The sequence below is a fragment of the Lissotriton helveticus genome, chromosome 5_1, assembly GCF_964261635.1.
Source record: "Lissotriton helveticus chromosome 5_1, aLisHel1.1, whole genome shotgun sequence".
In the NCBI taxonomy this organism is placed as follows: domain Eukaryota; kingdom Metazoa; phylum Chordata; class Amphibia; order Caudata; family Salamandridae; genus Lissotriton; species Lissotriton helveticus.
Window position 1 is genome coordinate 1,255,525,365 of NC_136065.1, and position 22,907 is coordinate 1,255,548,271.

The 22,907-nt window shown below is 44.1% G+C and overlaps 1 protein-coding gene across 3 annotated transcripts in view; it reads right to left on the minus strand.

Annotated features, from left to right (window-relative positions):
* LOC144755275 (uncharacterized) overlaps positions 1 to 22,907 on the minus strand; it is a 113,364-nt gene that overhangs the window by 15,749 nt on the left and 74,708 nt on the right. For 2 of the 3 annotated variants that reach the window (XM_078644045.1, XM_078644044.1), the window contains one exon: positions 15,353 to 15,448. In XM_078644045.1, coding sequence (XP_078500171.1) covers positions 15,353 to 15,448 — 96 coding nt within the window. The remainder of the gene's footprint in view (positions 1 to 15,352; positions 15,449 to 22,907) is intronic. The other variant, XM_078644046.1, reaches the window with a different exon arrangement.

The window sequence follows — 22,907 nt, forward strand, 5'->3', positions numbered from 1 at the left end:
AATTTTTCTGTCTTTAGTGATCATTAATAAAATTGCTTCAGATACACTACTGACAATTTTTATAAATACCCTCATCACTCACTAATTTTTTGATTTTCACTCAACACGCCCTATATTCACCATCCAGCTCCGCAGTAATCCTGGCGTTGCAGCACACCAAAGAGACACTCGGTCTCTTTGGTGGGGCCCGATGATGAAGCATGTCATCACTAGGTGGTGAGTGAGGGCCTTCCTAAACATCCTAGTGTGGTTGTTACTGAGCTCCAAGCGTAGTTCTTTTTCCCCTTTTTCTCCCAGACACTCTTCTCTTCTAATGATACACAATACTTATTGTGTTAACATACCTCATTCAATGCTCACGATATGGAATACCATTGACTCCCTACGATCCGTCGACAGAAAACAGTTACAAAGACTCCCTTAATCAGAACTAGCTTCTTTGTGGTTCTAAAAAACAGATCAAAATAGATATTTAAGATGATTTGGGGAAGGAATGGGCATTGAAAGGCATCTCCCTCCTCAAAGATCTTGGTACAGATCCTATTTCTTTTGTGGTTATAGAAGACAAACACAAACTGTCTAACCTATATTTTCACATTTTCTTAAAGGTAAAATCTGGAAAACGGAAGTTAGGCTCCATCCACCAATACACCCTTCCACAAATCTTAGGCAATTTCACCAAGACATCACATATAGCTTCTAAAATATAAAATCTTCTCAATGTGCCCAAAACTCGAGCAACAAAATCTAACTCCAATATCTGGAGTTCAACTTTCTAATTAGAGTCTGATGCGGTTATCCCCTCTTGCCATGGTCAAAAATAAGGAGTTTACCTTCTGTAGGGTATTTCGCACCTTCACTTTAACAAATGAGGCTACGGATCATACACAATGTCTATTGGACACCATTTAAACTTCATAGATTGGGGCTATTCGAATCAAATCTATGCTGGAATTGTAAAATGGCGAGGCAAGATGGCATCCACTGGCTGGACGTGTGAATGAATCCCATATTTGTTCACCTTTCCTCCACTCTTCACTATGTAAGGGCTGAGAAGACGAAGCTGTGTATGTGGTAGAAAATGAAAAGAAAGTACTGAGAAAACCTCTCAATACGGCGATTACCAGGCATATCGGATCTGGCTCTATGTAGAAGTGTAAGGTACGCTTATCTATAGTGTGCACTTGCGGTGGCTGAGGAGTTGATTTGGCACCTTGTACAGTGAACGGCAAGCTGAGGGAGCCGTGGTAGAGCGGAGATGTCGACGTATAAGAGCAGTAACAGTCCGTAACCGTGATAGCAAAAAACGTATCCGAGGCAGGGGAGGAGGAGTGGATTGCTGAGTGGGATCGGCAGTGCCAGCGGAAGAAGCAGAGAGATTTCAGGTGCCTGGAATAGGGTCAATCAGGGGAAGTGGAGGCAAAGCGGGAAAACCTCTGCGGTATATTTTGGATCTCCCTGGCTCGTGGTGCCGTTGTAAACCCTTGTAAGCAGAAACACATCTGAGGCTGGGGTGGATCTGGGGCCAGGTGAGCGGGATCAGCAGAGCCGATAGAAGAAGCCAGGAGTTCGAGGAGCCTGGAGCAGGGACGGCTGAGTGAAGTGGTGGTGCATAATAGAGCTTACTCCTGGCGCTTGGAAGTAAGCGTTTGCTAATCTCTTGCACTGTTGGACACTCACAATCGTAAGCTACAAGCAAAATGCCACCCAAGGCTGCTCACGGCGGGAAAACAAGAGCTGCAGGTTATGCCTCGGTGGGGACCAGAGCAGCGCTAGCGGGTCGCAGTGCTAGAGAGGCCGCAGGAGGAGAAGACTTGGAGAATACCTTGCAAAATAGTGAGCAAGAACTGGCTTCTAGAAATATACCACAGATATTCCAGGCTATAAATAGGAACAAAAACAATTTTATCACAGGTGTCTAATAGTACAATGGAGGAACAAGAATCAAGGCTCAAGGAACAAGGAACAGGCGTTTACAACACTGATAAAGCTGGCGATCAGGAGGTTGTGTCAGGAAAGTTTCCAATGCAGATCCTTTTAAGGTCTGATAAGTCTGCTTTGGATAGCGCCACTGATCCGGGAGCTACAGCAGGATCTAATGAGGATAATACACTGCTAGAATCAATAGAACTAGATGCTAGTGCTAGTGCAGATAAGATCGATATTATTAGTAAGGAAAGTGACTCAGGGGAGAAGTTTTTTTTCCCTTTCTGAACCTTCTGATATGTCCAAGGATGATGGCGAGTTAGGCTTTAAAAATGGCTCACTGCAGGGGCCATTAATAAGTGTTGGCAGCGATGCAGGTAGCACTGCTTTGGAGGAGGAAAATTCAGAGCTTCTTACAGTGTGCAAGCAAACAGCAATCAATGAAGGAGAGACTGGAATAGAAGTCATGAAGTTTCCTCAGTGGGATTTTTCCTCTTCCCTCTTCTGAAATAACCCCAGAAGGTACAAATCTATCTGACCAAGCAGCTGGTGGGGTGGGCGAAAAACCACACAATGAAATATCACTGGAATCAATTTATAGATGTTTGTCGGATCACAGGGTGGAAACGCGCTCAAAGAATTTGAAAACTCATATGGCCTGCCGTAAGCTTCAAAATACTGTTAGAAGATTAGCCAAAACATGTAACAATTTTACAGATAGAATGACTGAAGATGAGATGCAAATTTCAGCCTTGGAAGATCAAATGGAGGCACAGAAGGGGATTACAGAAACTAAAAAAGCCAATAAAGATGATGTTCAAATTAAACTCGTGGACTTGGAAAACAGGATCCGCAAAAATAACCTCAGAATACTGGGAGTGCCTGAGGGGTCCGAGGCGCAAGATGTCTGTAAATTTGTGGTCCTTTATCTGAAGAGGCCTTCCCTAAATGGAAGGAATGGAACTGGTCTGTGGAAGTACAAAGGGCACATAGATTCCCGTTCAAGCAACGAGTGGCAAAAGGAGGGCTATCTGAACAGAGACATCGGGCGATCTTGATATCCTTGAACAATTTCTTGGCGAGGTAGACATTATATGACTTGGCACGACCAGATAAGAAGAGGGACTGAAAGGGCACGCAATTTTTTGTCAGGCGGACTATTGTCATTCTACGGTAGAGAAAAGATGGCAGTTGTGTCAACTGGTTACCCCCTTTCAGGCAAAGGGGGCACAAGCTTTTTTGCTAAACCCCTCCACTCTTAAGGTTCTTTATAAGGGGCAAATACGATTTTTTATTTCGGAGGTTCAAGCAAAAGAGTATCTGCAGTCCCTTTGATTAGATTCATGGTTTGTTAGTAATGTTTCCTAGATAGAGGTAAAGTCTTTGTGTTAGTGGAAAATAAACCGGATTATGTCGGGGGATCGGTGAACACAGGACAGTACACTCACCTTACTATCACTACGGCTATTAGCCCTATTGCCTGCGTAATGGGGAGAGGGTGGGGGGTAGGCCAGGGGTTAGTGGGGGGCATGAGGGTGTTGAGTGAGGGGTTTGGGGGTGGGGCACGGGGTTGGGAAGGGGAAGTGGGGGGGACATTAAAAACTTAAAAATCAATACATAGCAAAATATTTCTGGTTAAAATATATTATGTTCAATTTTGTGAAGCCAAGATCAGCAAGGAGTCATGCAATTTAAGTAAGATATGTGGATGAATGATGGGTAGTGAGGTACGCATATGTTCATTTAATGTATGTGGCCTTAATAATAATAATAAGAGGCGAAGGGTAGCTGCAGATCTGCGCTTAATAAAACCAGACATTTTGTGTATCCAAGAGACGCATATACCTTGGCTAAAGTGTAATGTGATAGAAGAGCTTAGATATACACTTCTGGCCACGACCAGACAGACTATTACTAGCAAGGGAGTTGCTATTTTGATACGAGGTGGGATTAGCGGGACTGGAAGGATAATGACAGACAACTATGGAAGCTGGGCGATTGCTGAATGTATTATCCGGGGGACTAAATATACTATCTGTACAGTTTATGGGTCAAACTTTGATGAAGCGGCTATACAGGAGACGTTAAATGCAGAACTGGCTCTCTGGGCGACCCCCTCAATTTTGTGTGGAGACTTAAATATTCATATGGAGGGGCAAGCTTTAGACAATAAAATTGATAAATATACGGGTCGCAAACCCAAGGTTTTTAGAGCTTTAGGTTTAAAGTATTTTATTCAGCATCTCACACAAAGACCAGTAAACATCAACACTGGGCGTTCTGTTAGGGTGGGGAGAACCCCAATCCTGGCCGGACCGATTACATGCAGTGAATTTTATCAGCCCCTTGCAGCTACATCTGGAGCGCCAGGCCACAGTATGAGATAACATTCCATTTCAAACTCCCCCCCAAACCCCAACAACCCATCTCCCGGATCCCAACCTCCCCCCCCCCCCACCCGCAGCGTCCAGTGCACCAACCTCAATTCAGCCCATTCACAAGACCCCCACTCGCCGGGGAAGTACGTCTCCCACTAAGTTACAGAGCCTGGGCCTCAGGGCTCGTAAGCCGCAGGAGGCGGAGGTATTTGGGGCAGGTAATTTCTGTGAATTCCGTCAACAACAGGGAGTGAAATGGCTGCCAAAGCTCTGAGAATTGTGATATATCCCCTGCCACCATCAACAACAGTTTCTCCATGCCTAACACATGCCACAACCTATGGAACCAGCCCGAGACCGAAGGTACCGTGGCCGTGCGCCAATGGATCAAGATATTTTGTACTGCTGAGTCTAGTGCAATGGCAATCTGCCTACCCCTGCGAGATCTAAGTGGGTACATTAGGCTGTTAGGGAGCCCCAGTAGTGTGTAGGCAGGGAAGCGCGGCAGTTCAATACCAAAATGTGTATCAATGTTGTCCAGTACCTCCTTCCAATATGCAGCCAGGAGAGGGCAGTCCCATAGAATGTGTGTAAGTGTACCTCGGTGTCCGCACCCTCTCCAACACACCGCCTCCTTGCTGCGGTCGAATTCGTGTACCCGCTCCGGTGTGTAGTACCAGTAGGTGGAGACTTTAGTTAGAGTGTCAGTAAGGCCCATATGGTACGCTGAATGCCTTGCTCTGTAAGAGACGTTCTCCCATTCCTTAGGGCTCAGTGTCCTCCCCAATTCTCTTTCCCACCTCTCCCTTCCCGGGTTATAGAAGTGTGTGGACGGAGGTTGCAATAACTTATACAGGTCTGTAATCAGTTTAGAGTCTGAAGTGCGTGTAAGCAGCCATTGTTCATAAGGTAGAAAGCGCCTGTCAGCAGTCTCCCTCACCTGAGGCTGGAGGGCCCAGTGGCGTGCCTGCATATAGCGGTGTCTCTCAGTCTCAGGGAGTGAAAACTCCTGTCGGAACTCTGTGAAGGGGATCCCCCCGCCCTGATCGTACATATGGCACAGGGCCCTACATCCCGCCCTTCTCCAGTGTGCAAACGCTCCCTGCTCCATGCCCGGGGTAAAGTCAGGGTTATCCACCAACGGTGTAAGCGGCGACGGGAAGGAGGTGAGACCGCACGTAGTGGCGGTAGCATCCCAGACCCGTAAAGGCACTCTTGTAACAAAGGAGGCGTACAGATTTTTAGGACGATGAATCCGGCGCAAAAACGGGACCTCCTGCAAGGGTCGCCCCGCCACCGCCTGGTCCTGAAAGAGCCAGTGCTTATCGGACTCCCACCTACTCCATTCTACAAGACAACGTAACTGCACCGCTCGGAAATATCTACGAAAGTCCGGGATCCCCAACCCTCCCATCTCAGGGGCCAATAAGGAGAGGGTTCTACGCATTCTGGGCTTTTTCCCCTGCCAAACAAAACGTGAAACGTCCGCTTGCAACTGCTGAATCCACCCAACCGGAGGCTGGAGTGGCAGAGCCCGAAACAAATACAGCACCTGCGGGAGAATTGTCATTTTAACCGCAGCAATCCTGCCCAACCAGGAAAGGATGCCACGGCTCCAGCGGTGCAGCTCCTCCCTAATTTTAACACCCAGGGCCGACTAATTGGCCGTAACCATGGCCGGTAGGGTGGGCGCTATCTGGATCCCTAGATAGGGTACCGCCGCCGACGACCAGATCATTGGGAATCGGTTCTGCAAATCCGCCCTGGTGGACGGCTCTAAAGAAACATCCAGTTTTTAGAGCTTTAAAACAACTGCTGAAGGATCATGGGTTAGAAGATGTATGGAGGTCCCTAAAGGATTTGGATCCAGGATATACTTTTTACTCATATCCTCATCAGAAATTGGTGAGACTCAACTATGTATTTATGTCTAGGGCATATATTGTTGGAGCAAAAATGCAGGTATGGCCCCTAATAATGGTCCACCGCGGACTGTTCTGTTTGAGTGGAGGGAAAACTTAGCAAACCGGAAGGGTTCTACTTCCGGCAGGGCGCATCAAAGAGGTTAGCAGTCTAGCTGCTCAACCAGCTCTACAAAACCTGATGCATCCACCGACGCGCAGCGGACGTGCTAGAGGAAATTGAGGAAATCAAGGTCCCACTGTAAGCAGATCGCCTGGTAAAGGGTTCCCCGTTTATTGGCACATCACTTTAACGCATTTTACAACGCTGCTCTTTTAACTTTCTTCTATAATCAGTTTCTTAAACGTAACGACTGGTAAAGGGTTCCCTGAGTATTTGCACATTACTTTATATTGCTGCTTTCCTAAACTTACTTTTACAACCAGTTTTAAAAAATCTTACTGGTCTAACTGCGCACGTTGCACTTTACTTCCTGCACCTTTCTTCATAGTTTTCCCTGGTCCACCACGGATTGTCCGTTTGAGTGGAGGGAAAACTTAGCAAATCGGAAGGGTTCTACTTCAGGCAGGGCGCATCACGGAGGTTAGTCTAGCTGCTCAACCAGCACTACAAAAGCTGATGCATCCACCGACGCGCAGCAGACGCGCTGGAGGAAATTGAGGAAACCAAGGTCCCACTGTAAGCGGAACGCCTGGTAAAGGGTTCCCCGTTTATTGGCACATCACTTTAACGCATTTTATTAACTTTCTTCTATAATCAGATTCTTAGACGGCACGCATGGTAAAGGGTTCCTTGCATTTTTGCACATTACTTTATTTTGCTGGTTTCCTAAACTTACTTTTACAACCAGTTTTAAAAAAAAATTACCGGTCAAACTGCGCACGTTGCACTTTACTCCCTGCACCTTTCTTCATAGTTTTCCCCGGTCCACCATAGATTGTTCCGTTTGACTGGAGGGAAAACTTAGCAAACCGGAAGGGTTCTACTTCTGGCTGGGAGCATCACGGAGGTTAGCAGTCTAGCTGCTCAACCAGCACTAAAAAACCCTGATGCATCCACCGAGGAGCAGTGGACGCGGCACTGGCGCGCCAAAGGCATGCCCATCTGCGCCCATCTGCTCCCATCCGCGCCAGACCGGGCACAGGGGCCAGAACCCCTGCCCACCCCTCTCAATTAAATAGAAACCCCGAACCTTCCTGCACCCACTCCATCTCACCTACTGATCCCCCCTCACTACCTATGAGGAAACCTCTTAAATTACTCCTGCTCAATTGTAGATCTCTGCCAAAACAAATAACAGAGATCTCAATACTATTACCCGAAGTGCTGTTTCTCACAGAGACCTGGCTCACCCCAAGTTCAGACCCTGATATAGTACAAGCACTCCCCCCGGGCTATCAGATTAAGCGTTCAGACAGAGTAGCCGGCAAGGGGGGCGGGATTGCAATCGTTTACAAGGACCAGATGAACTGCTGCTTGTTAGGTAGTCCCCCATTAGATTGTGAGAATGTTCATTTTTCAATCAAATTCTCCCCCACCCTCACACTTTCAGGCATCCTTATATATCGGCCTTCCGGGGCTCTGTCAATCTGTACAAGAAACAGTCACCAATCTTGGTAGCACCTCAGCCAATTTCATCATCCTTGGAGACCTTAATCTCCACTTTGATGACCCGTCGGATTGGCCTGCAACTGACCTAGCCTAAGATCTTGCGTCATACCAATTACTTCAGAAGGTCCCGCAAGCAGCACACATTAAAGGGCACCTTCTCGACCCGATCTTTTAAAATCTTGAAAACTAAAAGGGATGCTCCCCTTCCATAGTCAGACCACTTCTTAGTACCTTTTCTCTGGTCCCCCCCAAAAATGGGTTTTCACACCCCGTCAACACTTACTAAGATACGCCCCGGGCCCAAACTCTCCGTAGAAGACTGGAATCTTGAACTAGATAACACCACACCCAACACCGATGCCAATCCAGTCGTAGCCTACAGAAACTTCTCTAGCTGGATTGAGAACTCCTTGAACACGGTGCTCCCCAAAAAAATGATCAGGAAGAAAGCAGGAACTATAAAACACACTTGGTTCACTCCCAAGCTACGCCTCCTGAAACAACACTCCAATAAATGAGAGCAGATATGGAGGAAAGACTTCGCACTCAATAAGAAAGTAGAGTATAGGGCTGCCATAACAATTTATAAGGCTGAAATAAAAACAGCTCAGGCCTCATATTATGAGCAAAAGATCTCACTATCAGCCAATTCCTCTAGAGACTTGTTCCTCATTATCAAAAAATTACTCAACCTCCCTGATCCCCCAGTAGCACCAGACCTTTCGGGACGGCGCTGCAATGAACTGACAGATTTCTTCTTTACCAAAGTTCAAAACATCCTGAAGCATATTTCACTTCCAGGCACCACGTCCACACCTAAACCTATAGACTTGTTACAGCATGAGAAAATGCCCCTCCTGGACATTTATGTAATGCCCCTCTTACCCAGGAATCTCTCCTACCCACTCTATCCTCTGTTAGGAGCGGGTCACCACTTGATCCGGCACCACTTAACATCCTTAAAGGGGTACTACCCACAGTAATCCCCTCCATCACCCATCTGATCAATGCTTCACTAGCATGGGGAACAGTCCCTCCTGAATAGAAAAAAGCAATGGTCAAATCACAGCTAAAAAAGCCTCATCTGGATCCGGCCGAACTGGGCAATTACTGTCCCATTTCGCTTCTCCCTGGCATTAGCAAATTGGTGGAAAAACACGCGAACAACATAATTTCGGCGTTCCTTGAACTCCATAATCATCTCTACCCCTCACAAACAGGTCCCCACCAAGGCACCGAAACAGCCCTGTTAGCGGTGGTGGAAACATCAAGAAAGATCCTCGACCTGGGAGGGTCCTCCGCCATAATCCTCCTGGACCTAAGCGCAGCCTTCAACACGGTGAACCATTGTACTCTGGTTCACCGTCTAAAAATGGTGGGAGTGTCAGGAACAGCCCTTTCATGGCTTCAATCGTTCCTGGAAAACAGATATTTTAAGGTATTCGAAGGTGACACCCAATCTAAATCCCCCCCTTTGCAGTGTGGAGTTCCTCAGGGCTCGTCCTTGAGCCCCACTCTTTTCAATGTATATATGGCCCTGTTTGCCGGATATTGTATCCCCCTTTGGTGTTCATATAGTTGCATATGCTGATGACACCCAGCTGGTTGTAGCACTGAACCAGGCTAAGCAGTAACCCAAAGATTTCCATTCCTGTCTTAAGGAAGTCACCAACTGGATGAGCTTATCCCATCTGAAGCTCAATGGTGATAAAACCGAGCTGATGGTGCTCGGTAACCAGTTAAGCTTCAAATCTAGCACCATGTGACCAGCTTATATGGGCCCGGCTCCCATCCCAAAAACCTAAATAAAGAGCCTGGGAATTTGGTTGGACCAAGTGCTTACATTCAAGACCCAAGCGAGAAAGACTGCTGCTGTGTGCTATGGCTTACTTAGAACGATCCGGAACGTTCTCCCCCTGCTCCCCTGTCAAGCTAAAAAGCTCCTGATTCAGGCCCTGATCCTGTCCAGGATAGATATTGGCAATTCTCTCTAACTGGTTGCCCCAAACTCAGTAACCGCCAAGCTGCAGATCGTTCAGAATTCGGCAGCTAGATTGCTTACAGGAACGAGCAATCGCTGTTAAGCCAAATCCGCACTACGCTCCCTCCACTGGCTCCCGGTACAGGAGAGAATCCCCTTTAAGGCTCTATGCGTTGCCCATAAATCTTTGAAGGGAAACGGTCCACCCCTCATCAAGGCGCTAGTTAGACCATACAAGGCCACCAGAAGACTTTACTCTGACGAGCTCCACCTGGCAGAAGTCCCTAGAATTATGAGGGCCAGATCAGGTGGTCGCCTCTTCTCATACAATTCGGCTAAGCTTTGGAAATCCCTACCACTCTCTCTCCGGAAAGAATCTAACCACCTGGCTTTCCTGAAACAACTAAAGACCTGGCTCTTCCCCCAAGGACTTTCTCCCTCCTTTAAGTCCTGCTTCAGTGCTGGGATGCCTCCGGGTAGCCATGCGCTATATAAAAGTCTTTTCATTCATTCATTCGTTCATCATTGTCCATTACGATTAGCTCTACATAGTTTAAGACAGGTGAAGGCCGGAAGGTCGTTCACATTTAATAGGAAACTATAAGAAAGACAAAGCATTTATCGAGCATATGCTTAGCTGGGCTGGTCAATTTCTGGAGGTTAATAGGGGATCTTCCTCTAGTCCTATAGTATGGGATACCCCTTAAAGCAGGAATGCCTGGAGAAGCTTTGGGTTGGCCAAAGAGAAACAAGGACAAATTTTGATACAGCGACTTCTGGGGGAATTAAGGAACGCTGAACAGGAGCGGATTCAAGTGCTTATGCAGGGACCTGACAGCAGGGATATTCATACTAAGATTGCATGTTCCAAAGCTAAAATAAATGCGATCTGGTGCAAGGAAATTGCCCTTCAATATAAAATTCACAAAAAGGATAGATATGAATATGGAGAAGCTACGGGTCAATGTCTGGCTCAGAGGTTAAGAGAAAGGCAGTCCTCACAGAAAATACTTGCTCTGATCCATGCAGCCGGTAATACGGTCGAAACAGTAGAAGGTAAGCTGGGGGTGTTTTATGACTTTTACCAAGAATTATATACGCAGAGTAATTTTGATGAACAAGACATAGAGAATTTTTGTCAAGAATTGGATTTGAGTAGGTTAAGTGTAGAAGAGCAAGGGATATTAGATGAGTTAATAATAATGGAGGAGTTGGAGGAGGCACTGGAGTCGCTTACAAATGGTAAACCTGCAGGGCCAGATAAACTACCGCTCGAGATATATTGGTTGCTCTTTCAACTATTGAAAATTGACATGCTGAATTCCTTTCAAGAGGGTCAAGTTGGGAATCCGCCTCCATCTTGGGATGAGGCTAATATAGTAGTGTTCAAAAAGAAGGATAAGCCCCTGAACATACCCGGGTTAATATAGACCAATATCCCTGTTAAATCCTGATGGTAAAGTTTATGCAAAGATATTAGCTAATAGGATGGCGCGAATGATTATGCCTTCGGTGTCTATATCTCAGCATGGATTCATACCTGGTAGAAGTATAGTCAATCACATTCATTGAGTGATTATTCATATAGATTATGCTAATGTGCATCATAGAAGGCTTGGGCTGATATTTCTTGATGCAGAAAAAGCGTTAGATCATGTTTCCTGGGCTTTTTTGGGGGGCGGAGGATAGGGCAGGGCTATATCAGGGCGATTCAAAGTATGTATAAGTCACCACGAGCAAGGATCTGTGTGATGGGCAGGAAATCACAGAAAGTTTATATTAGCAGGGGAACAAGACAGGGATGTCCCTGTTCTTCGCTGCTGTCCACTCTATATATTAACCTATTTTTGATTATGTTGGAACAAAGCGAGCGTATTAGATCCATGAGCTGTGGGCAATTCCAGGTGCGAGCCCTAGCCTATGCAGATGACATAGTAATAACAGACCGAGCACAAGCAATAATGGAGCTTGAAAGATTCGCTGAAAAATTTGGTGCGGTTTCTGGTTATAAATTAAACTTGTCCAAAACACTGATTGTCTGTACCAATCTGGCCTGCCCCGGAGAGCTAACAGTAACCAATGAAGCTAGATACTTGGGTATTAAAATTAGAATGTCCCTGCAAGACTTGATAGAAGTAAATTGAGGCAGCATAGTCTCAGGGGTTAAACAGCAGCTGGACCAGTTAGAATGTCTTCACCTTACACTGGTGGGAAGATGCAATCTGCTTAAGATGTCCGCCCCAAAATATTCGATTATTTTAGGGTGGTACCGCTAGAATTAACAAAAAAACAGCTACAGAGGGTGCAATCCATATTTGATAGATTCATATGGGGACAACGGAAAGCGAGGCAAGCATTCAAATTCATGATGCTACCACATGATAGGGGGGTGGTCGGTCCCTAATTTTTCTTTTTATTATTATGTTTGCGTATTGCAAAATATGCGTATATTACTGACAGGGGAGGATGTGCTGGTTGCAGAAGCACCGTCTATATATCAGCTGTTGTTAGGGGCAGAAGCCAGAAATGTATTAGTAAAGTTTTGTGAGCCAAGCTATTTAAAAAAAAAAAACATAGTTCAAGATAATGATTGCAGCATACAAGATGTGGAAATTGGTACGAAAAAAGCTAGCTAATCCGCATATTAACTATTATACACCGTTAAATTCAACCTTTCAATTCCCCGCTATATTTTGGGATAATAAGATGTTGGGTTGAAGGCTTAAGGGGATCAGACAGTTAGGTGTTTTTTTGAGAGGGGGGGGGGGAGTTTTAGCCTCATTTGCTGGGCTAGTTGATATATATGGACTTCAACAGCATGAATTTTTTTTAATATTTGCAAATTTGCGACTTTTTATTTAAACATCATCTGCATGCGGGCATAACTATGGTACCCGTAGTTGAGGCTATTAGAAAAAGGGCAAGTATAGGGGCATTATACACCACATTAATTAAGATGCAATCAGACGATCTGGCTGCTCAAGATGGTAAATGGAGTGAACAACTAGGGCAGGAAGGCGAGTATATGCAGAGATCAATTGATACTACAGGGAAGATTTTGTCGTCAGCAAATTTGAAAACACAACAATTCAAGACTATATTTGATTTATATCATACACCAGAGAGGATGATGAAGTGGGGTGGAAATAACGATGGGAATTGTTTTAGATGTAGTATGGATAGTACGGATATTGTGCATGTGTTCTATGACTTCATCACGCTCTTACAGTTAAAACAACAAATAGATTTGTTTTTGTCAGAACTCACTGGGATTACAATTCATATAACAAAAGTAGTGATGTTATTGGGAATCAAGGGAAATCTTTTAAATGATCATCCGCCATATAAATTCAGATATATGACATTTATTGCCACTGCTGTGGCTCCGCTATGTATAGCCTCATATTGGCTACAGAGTAAGGCTCCCTCGTTTGAGATGTGGAGGGCTAATTTTTTATAATATCTTCAATCTTGAATATAGCCTTTATTGTTTGAAGTCACCTAAACGGCAAAAAGCTGGGTAGTCAGATATGGGACCCAATGATACAACATATGAGCTAATTGTTTTATCTTGGCAATAACTTTTGTTGAAATTGGACCAGTGTCTTCCGTTTGTGTTTCCTTTTTGTTGTCTTATCTGTATTTGAAGGCATATCGATGTATATATTAAGTATAATTGTATGCGTGCTATGGATCGAGTAATAAATAAAATAAAAAATTCAAAAGGAATTGTAAAATGGCTCCTGGTGACTCCACCCACATGTTTTACTATTGTAGGCATGCCTGACCCCTTTGGCAACACATAGAAACTACGATTCAGAAGATTTTTTACGTCCTCATTATTAAGATTGTAGTTGTTAAACTTATTGCATTTCAATATTTAGAGCTGTTATTATTTCACAAGCCATGGTGTGGTTGGACCGCTCATTGACTTTTTTTTATTTTTGTACACATGATGTTTGGGTACCGTTCTTGTGCTCATAATATTGTCATTACTTTTAGTTCAAGATGTATCCATTTATTGGTATGTCACATCACATATTTCGGGAATTATGATTGTGCACACAAATATTCTTGGAATAAACACTTTTGAAATGGAAACAAAAACATAGCACTAGCCACTCTAAAAGACACTTCCTGTGGCCATTTTTTGTATTGTAGCAACGTACCACAGCATGGTAATATGTTGATAAACAGAGCCATAACTATCAAATTTGCATTTGAAGCTACGATTCGAAAGGATTCATTATTCCTTAGGCTCTTGGGTAACTCATATCAGGTATAAAAGTTGTGTCAGGAATAAATATTTGGTTGAGGTCTTTTAGGCAGTTTCCTTCTATGTAAAATCCCGAATTTTACCCGGTCCACAATTTGCGGACCAGGATTTTACATTGAAGGAAGCTGCCTAACAGAAAGCAACCAAATACTTATTCCTGATTTTTGAAAAGTGTGAAATAAGACATACTTGAAACAAAAACGAAATATTAAGAACTGCTATTAACAATTGTAAAAGATTTCTTATTACATTTATTACAGCCTTGAGAAAGTCCTGGTCCAGATGACCAAATAAGGGTGAAATACGTGTCAGCTGTTGAAAGTTTCAAACTGAATTCTGTAACATCTAGAAAAAATGATGAAAACTCAAAAACTATGAATTAAAGAAAAATAGAAAATCCTCCCTGTGGCCCTTCAGCAAGTGGTGGGTACCCTGCACGACAACGAGAAACCAGGGAAAGAGTTAGCTAGAGGAACTTTGTGGTTTGTTGACCATGTGCAAGTAACTAGATATTATACAGTACATTTGTTGGTGAATAGGGAGTTTACAACATGACAGCAAGTGATAGCAATGAGTCTGGAAGCTGGTCTTGTGTGTGCTGATAATGTGACTTTCGCCTCGAGACAAATGGAGACTCTGACCCACAAGGGTTAGGTGATAGTCACCTACCAAGTTTTTTTTTTAAAGTTGTACTGAGGCAATCTAAATGCAGCAAGCACACTGAACATAGTGCATGGCTTTCCTCCTTTAATAAAAATCTAAATCCCACCCGTTCCTTCTGCTTTAGGAAGTTGCTGGATTGTAATTGACCAAATAAAGGGTGGATTTAAAAAGGGTTTTATAAAGGGGGGACCCCCCTCTTTCACCCAAAGTCATTCAACTATGTCCTATTAGCTGCCAAGGGGCTAGTTGAAGAACAAAAGATGAGAACTAAAGAAGGTCAACATGTCTCTTATGTCACTTATCATCTGTATATGGTCGTGGACCTCCGAGCCCAGGGACTGCAAGACAGCACCATGCTAGTACTGGAGACTCTGAATAATGGCCATGATATGCTTCCATACATGGACATGTACTGAATTGTTCTGAAATGCATTGTGGTTGTTGTCCAGTAAATTAGCTACAGTAAGAGGGATGTGGCATTCTCTGCATGGTCAGAGATTGACTTGAACTACAAATGAGGTCAATTGGGCTACATATGGCAGTGTCAAGAGTCTTGTACAGTCTGATCCGAAACATCTGAGAAAGGGTACTCACCTGTGCAGTTGTGCGTGCTTTCCTTGAGCTTTGTGTCCTGTTTGTCAATGACGCAGGGCTCGTCTTCATTTATGCAGAAGGAAATAATGTCATGTCCTGTTATTTAAATATTATGAATGAAAATATATTACAACATACAAAGTACGAAGAGATTATTTCAGTTAAAATGCGGATATGAGAACATCTAAACTGAATGAATGTGCAACATCTACATCACTTCAAATGCAAGCCATTGAAAGCCAGGTTAAAGCTCTTACATGTTTCAAATCATCATTTTCTTTTCCTTTCTACACACCAAAGACTTTCCTTTTTACACACCAAAGACTTTCCTTTTTTACACCCAAGACATCCTGAGGATGCACAATAATTTTGTACTGCATTATGTGCATGTATGTTTCTAGACATAACACACAATAAGTGCATATTCTGTGTCTGATCTAAGCATTTTGAACCATGAAAATTGTGAAGGCATTTGATATACAGCTGCATAGAGTCATACATTGCTGCTTAAATACCCTGGCAGTGTAGGGTTAAATCGCTAATTAAGGGAGCTTAAGTACTTCTGTAAATAGATTCTTAATTTTCCGGACTGCCTCCATCAAGGAAATGTCGTGTGATAGCAGATTGCTAGCAAAAAGAATCGCTCCTGAGATGGGATTTTCCATGAGGCAAGGCACAAGTCCATCCCAATGCATTGTGCTCAGCTGGGGTGTAGACTAACAAGATCAGTGTCTCAGCTTTCGAATCCACCAAATGCTGGATCTCAGTAGTCAGGCCTTTGAATCCATGTTTTCTGAAAGGAGCCCCACAGTTTTCATGAACCTCCCTGACCTCCATCACCTTCTTGTGTCGTTTCTCTCTGCAATACGTTATCCTCTATGTGGATGTGCACCTGAAATAAATCCTCTGCAGTCTAAATCCACACACTGCACAGCTACTACTCAGCCCCACTTATTTTTCTAATGCTTGTTTTTCATTGACTGATAAAAAAACACGAAGGAGGAGCAAAGAGAAAACTATACAATAGAATGCAAGATGTCTACATTAACACACTGGTGGAATTGGGCACAAGCATGCAGTTGAACTACAGCTCAGGAGAGTGAGCCCAGGTTTGTAGCCCAATTCACCAGCCACTCTTGGTGCACCTAGCAAGTTCTGACCCCTGAACTCAATGAAGGGAGAGGACAGGCAATTTATATAATGCCACACATGCAACACACTGCGTATTTGTAGAAAAGTATGCCTGAGTGCTTGAACTTTAAATATCTTCAGTGGAAGGGGTCATCAATTTATTGGTGACCCATAACAATGGAAAACTAATACAGTGGGTTGGTAGAATGGTGTTGCAGTCTTTGGTTGGTAAACTCCATGAAGGACAACCTTTTCACCTGAAAGGAGACAACCCCAATGACATAGAAAATATTATGTTCTCATTTTTCTCAACCTGCAAAGCCTCAATCATGACTAGGGTGCTGAACAAGGGTTTTAACCACTCATTGGTCTTACAGACATACACTTATGGTCCATTTCCTAAACTAAATATGCCTCCAATATCCCTGATTCAACTGTCACATCTTTGCAAAATAACAGATTAAATTAACCAATAAACTCCACTTAATCACAGCCCCTCAAATTTGTACTGAAAGCTGGCAAAGTGCTATGTAGCACAGATCTCCCGGGGAAGCCTGTCAACCAGATCACTCTCGAATTCTCTCAAACTCTAGGCAGCAGGTCACATTAACTTAACTGTGAAATCCTGATCGCACTCCCGCTCTAGTTCTCACTGATTTCAACAAAGATATGCGGAAGGCACACTTTCCATGACTATTGATACACCCTCTGACTTGGTTATAATTTTATCACTCTGACAAAGACCAGCAAACCTGGGCTACTGTCTCTTATAGGACCCAAGAATATGCAAATATTGCCCATCACAAGGAGTCAGCAACCAATTTCGACACTCAACCACAACCCTACCTTGCCTCTGATCTCCCCCAACAAGGTCAACCCACTCACAGAGTGGACCCCGATCACAAACGAAGACACAGCGGCTAGAATGGCATTGATCCACTGTGGGGCCCCTACAGACCCATGTTCTCACTGCTTCTTCAACCTAAGGAGCCCCAGGATAAGCAAGACACTCACAACTGTCATCAACACCTACAATGCTACAGCCACTTTAATGGACAACTTGAAACATGCAGAAGTCACCCCACTCCCGAAGAAACCATCCAGAGACAACAAAGTCCTCAGCAACTTCTGACCCATCTGTCCGCTCCCCTTCGCAGCCAAAGTCATAGAAAGGCCATCAACTGTCAGCTTTCCCACCACAAATTCCTGGATAGTTTGCAATCCGGTTTCTGTAGTAACCACAGTACTGAGATGGCCCTCATTACAACTCATACAATATTAATTCCATACTAGATCGAGGCCACTCTGCTGCACTCATCTTCCTGGACCTCTGTGCGGCCTTTGACACAGTCTCCCACAACACACTCATCTCCAGACTCCATGAAACCGTAGTCCAAGGATAGCCTACTTCCTGACTGGAAGAACGTAATGGGTCAAGCTCCCTCCGTTCCCCGAACCCAAGAATCTCATCTGCAAAGCTCTTCACTCAGCTCCACTCTCTTCAACGTATACATGACTCCTCTAGCAAGCATTATTCAGACCCACAGACTCAACATCTGCTCTTACACCGACACCCAACTCATCCTATCCCTCTCAGAAGTCACCAAAAGGAATTTCAAAATGTGCAAGACCAACATGGCCAAGTGGATGAGAGACACCTACCTCAAACTCAATGCTGACAAGATGGAAGTACTGATGATTAGCAACAATCATTCACACTGGGACTCCACCTGGTGGCCCACAGATCTAGTCCTCACACAGGACCACTCCAGAATCCTAGGCATCACCCTTGACACCAATCTGACCAGGAGACATCAAATCAACACCATCACCTCCGCCTGCTTTCACATACTTGGCTTCCTCAGAAAAATCATCAAATGGCTCCCTCCTGACACCACAAAAACTGTCACCCAAGCCCTCACTACAAGCAGACTGGACTACAGCAATAACCTCTACTACACCATATCCACACACCTGCTACACAAGCTGGAAACCATACAAAATGCCAAAGCCAGACTAATCCTCAACCGTACTCGCCACACGTACATCATACCTCACCTCCGAAAACTACACTGGCTCCCCATTTAGAAACGCTGACAGTTCACTCATGCCAACAAGGCACTTCACAACGAGGGTCCCACCTACCCCAATCACCGTCTACACTTCCACCAACCAACCAGGAACCTTTGCTCTGCCTCACTCGCACTCATTCACGACCCCTCATATCCATAGAAGCAAGACAGGGGTTAGGGCCTGGCAGCCAAATCCTGGAACGATTCCCCCAGCACATCAGGTCAGCCGGGCCACTTATAGATTTCCGCATGAAACTGAAAACCTGGCTCTTCAACTGATCCTACTTGCAGACCCCGCACCTACTCAGTGCCTTGATACCTTGACGGGTGACAAGTTTCACGCTCTACAAATCCATGTTACATTACTGAGCCCTAATCTATCCCCAGAACTCTACTGGAAAATAAATGATGAGCATGATCACATTAACAAAAACTAGCATTTACCTAGACTTTCTAGTTATGTGTCAAATTGCCAAAAAACATCTAAGTTATACACAAAAGCAATAATAAATGTGGACAGGTTTCTTACATTTTAAAAAGGATCCACCTCATTGAGGTTTCCCAGCAGTCCTAACGAAAGCACCTCAAGTACCATAAAGGAGGACAAAATGGGTTGCAAGATCCCAACCAAGCCTAATCATTGGGATATGAATTCAGGGCTGTTGTTTCTAGTGTTGTCTGTCTGAGATGGACTTTTTTTTTTCATTTGCCTCGATTACGGCAATGCACTTCTGGCTGATGTGAATGAAGGTACATTAACTAAGCTACAGACACTCCAGAATGCGGCAGCCAGATTGACTCTTGACCTGCCCCCACGCACCCCTTCTGCCCCGTGTTTGAAGAAATTGCACTGGCTCTCAGTCAGAAAGCGCATAAGGTTTAAGATCTGCTGCCTAGTGCATAAATCAATTAATGGACAGGGCCCTAAATACCTACAATACAAGCTTCAGGGATATTGCCCAGAAAGAACATTGCGCTCCTCAAACAAATATCTCCTAAAAATACCAAGAGTTCGAACGGTTAGAAATGGAGATAGGAGTTTCTCGAAGGTTGGCCCTATGGCATGGAACGCCCTACCCACGGCCTTAAGATCAAACCAGAATCACAAAATCTTCCGGAGAGAACTCAAAACTCTACTATTCAAAGCAACGATGTAATACCTCTCTTCTGTATCTCCTAAACCACTGTCAGCGCTGTGAGACCGAATGGTGATATGTGCGCTCTACAAAAATAAAAACATACAAACATACATACATACCAAAGAAAGCTGTCCACTCATGAGGTAGAACACCATCTGCGTTAGTATGCCCGTTGATTCTTACCTTCCATATTTTGTCACCATGTCTATTCAATAAGAATAACAAATGAAGTGATCAGACGCAACATCTGTAGTATTTTTTAATTTCCTAATTTGGTTTGTTTTTCACACTGAATGTATTTAGAACCTATGTTGGAAAAAAATGTGACGGATGATTGGGCAAATCGATCTGAATGTAGATCACTCCAGAGCAGTGATCCTATCATCACTTGGATGTTTTTTCCTCCATGACATTTGTGGCTGTGCCTGACCTGAGAGATCAAATTAGCATTGCAGATCCTCAGGATTTGTTGTATTGTTTGCGAAAACTGATTGTATGTATTTTGGGCAACTCCCTCCATGCTTTGAAGTCAGAGCAGGGAAGTTAGAGCTTTATTCTCTGTGCCACCAGGAGCCAATGCAGGGTTTTGAGCACTGCAGTGATGTCCTCCAATTTCTTGTGATTGAAACAGTCTGTCTGGTTTTTTAGTCAGAAGTTGCTGTAGAGTTTTATACCCTCTTGTTGTAAAGATCATGACTTCCAGTGCAGAGACCATTTTTTCATTTCAGTTTGAAGATGTAACAAGTGATGAATTACTATTTTATCAAATGGTCGTTTCTACATGTTTTATTCTGTAAATGTGTAAGAAATATGTCATGAATTTTCGATCCGCCAGATAATGCAAATCAATGCATTATTTACTTTAGAAATTATACCAGGAATGTCATAAATGTTATGACTGTTTCCCTCCATAATTATATAATTTTATCTATTTTAATCACTTACGTTTAGGCTTCTTTAGTTTAGTTTTAGATTCTTGAACACATAAATGCCCAATCCATTTTGGCGTAGCCCGGTCTAGAAAATGTTGATATTTACCTTCCTAGGTATAGAACATGGTGGCCTTTATGTTCCTGAAAAATTGTAAATATGTCACATCCTTTGGACCTCTAAATGGTTCAAATATTTCCATCAATGACAGACAAAAATAGTGCAACATCAGTCTGGGACAGGTGCCTTTTTCAAGGTCAAATAGCAACTATAACCCAGACAATGTAGTCTATATCGATATATTTTTACCTTATTAGTACATCTACTGATGTATATGTTAATGTCAAGACATTCCTCAAGAGAGATAAAATAGGTCGGTAATACTATAAAAACCCTGTGAAATCTCTGTCAAACTGGTGGGGATACATTTGTTCCCAGGTAGAAGATCGCAGTCCAAGATGAGCAAGGCACGGATTCAGTCTTAATTAAAGAACCCACCAGCAAATCTCTCCGAGGCTCTGCAAAGCATTCCATTCAGCCTTTATTAACTGGTGCCAGGATTGTGTTTGCAAAGACGCAATCTCATTGCTCATGTGCTCGAAATGGCTGGCAAGTTATTCCAAACAGACAACAAATCATGTTATCATGTTATCCAGGTATGCGCACCACCTCTGAAATTCAAACTTATTCTATATTCATCTGCTATAACCAGCACAGTGCTTAGAGAAAGCACAGTGAGGGTGTTAAGGGCTAAAATTTGTGATTTTACAATTTTCCCCTATTCTCACGATTATTGAAAAGTTTAGATGTTTTTTATATCTTCAGTGCTATTACCAGTAATGTGTGCACTAGATCCCGGAATTTTAAAATAAATAATTTAAAATAAATATGTTTAAATGTATATTCTGTTTCTTGTAATCTTGAATGAACAATCGTCTGGAATACCAATGTTCCATGTTAGTAACCCAAAAGTATTGACGCCACTTCAACTATATATTGGGTAGGGTTCTACAGGACTACAAAATCCTGTCTTACACATTCAAGCATTGGTGCATTTTAGCAGGTCTTCGTGCCAGCCCCCCCTGCAACAGTTCTCGTATCTATCTTGCCCGCAGTCCGCCACCCCTGATGCCTGTCTACCTACTGCTCTCTGTTTGTGCCTCCTCTGCTTGTTTCTTGCTCTCTTTTGCCTTTTCTGCACATTTTCTGCCCTCGGTTTTGGCATTTTTCCACTCATTTTTCTGCCCTTAGTTTATTTATTATTTTCGGTCCTCATTCATAAATAAGTAAGTAATTGTCTCTTAGAGAGTACCAGCTCTTTAACAGCTCCTGTGGAGGGAGGTCTCATCTTCTAACTGGTGCCTTACCACCTCCAAGAACCCTGAAGGACCAACCTCGAGACTCCTAGACAAAAGTAATAAATTTCCCAAAGAACAGCCTTAGTCTTTACTTATTTCATAATCATAAAACCAGCATGGGCGTCCGCAGGGGGGGGGCAAGGAGGGGCGCTTGCCCCCCCCTGGAGCACCCCTCCTTGCCCCCCCTGCCCACGCCCATGTGTAGGCTGCAACATTGTTTTTGTAAAGAGTGTGCAATTATGTTGAAATAGCCCCGCAGGGAGGCCTGGCGCCCGGGGCTCGTCCTCCAGCAGGACATCACAGCAACCCCTCCAGGTGCTGATTGTTTGGGGTTGGAGTGGGGGGCTGATCATCGCGTCGAGGAGATTACACAGAGGTGACAAGTGCAGGTGCCCTGCAGGCTGCAGCCCACTTGTCACCTCCACATGAAGGAAGAGGCCAGTGCTGGGAAAAGAACTCTGTCAGCTCAGCTCCTGGAGTTGGGAGACTTTGACAGACTCGCCTGGGGCTGCTAAAAATGTGTGTGGGGGGGTGGCTAATTCATCCAGCCAAAGACATATTCAGAGTGGAGATGCAGAGGCTCCAAGTAGGGGTGAAAACAAATCAAAGCCTCATTACTAAGTAAATGGTTTTTTAAAGACCTGTGTGAAGTACTCCGGGTGCTGCTGTGTGTGTGCCCGGGGAAGCTGTCTCAGCAGGGCACACACATTCTGATAACATTCACACCCCTCAGAATAATAAATACCACTTATAGCTGCCTCCTCATGGGGTGGGAGTGGGATGATGTGCACAGCAGGGGGAAAGGGATGGCCAAAACAGGTGACGCTTTTCTTTTGTATAGGAATTTCTGCTGGCATCATAGCCCAGGGTTTGCTGCTGTTGCCCTATTTTTCTGCAAGGAAAGCCTGTCCTGTCTGAATGCGCC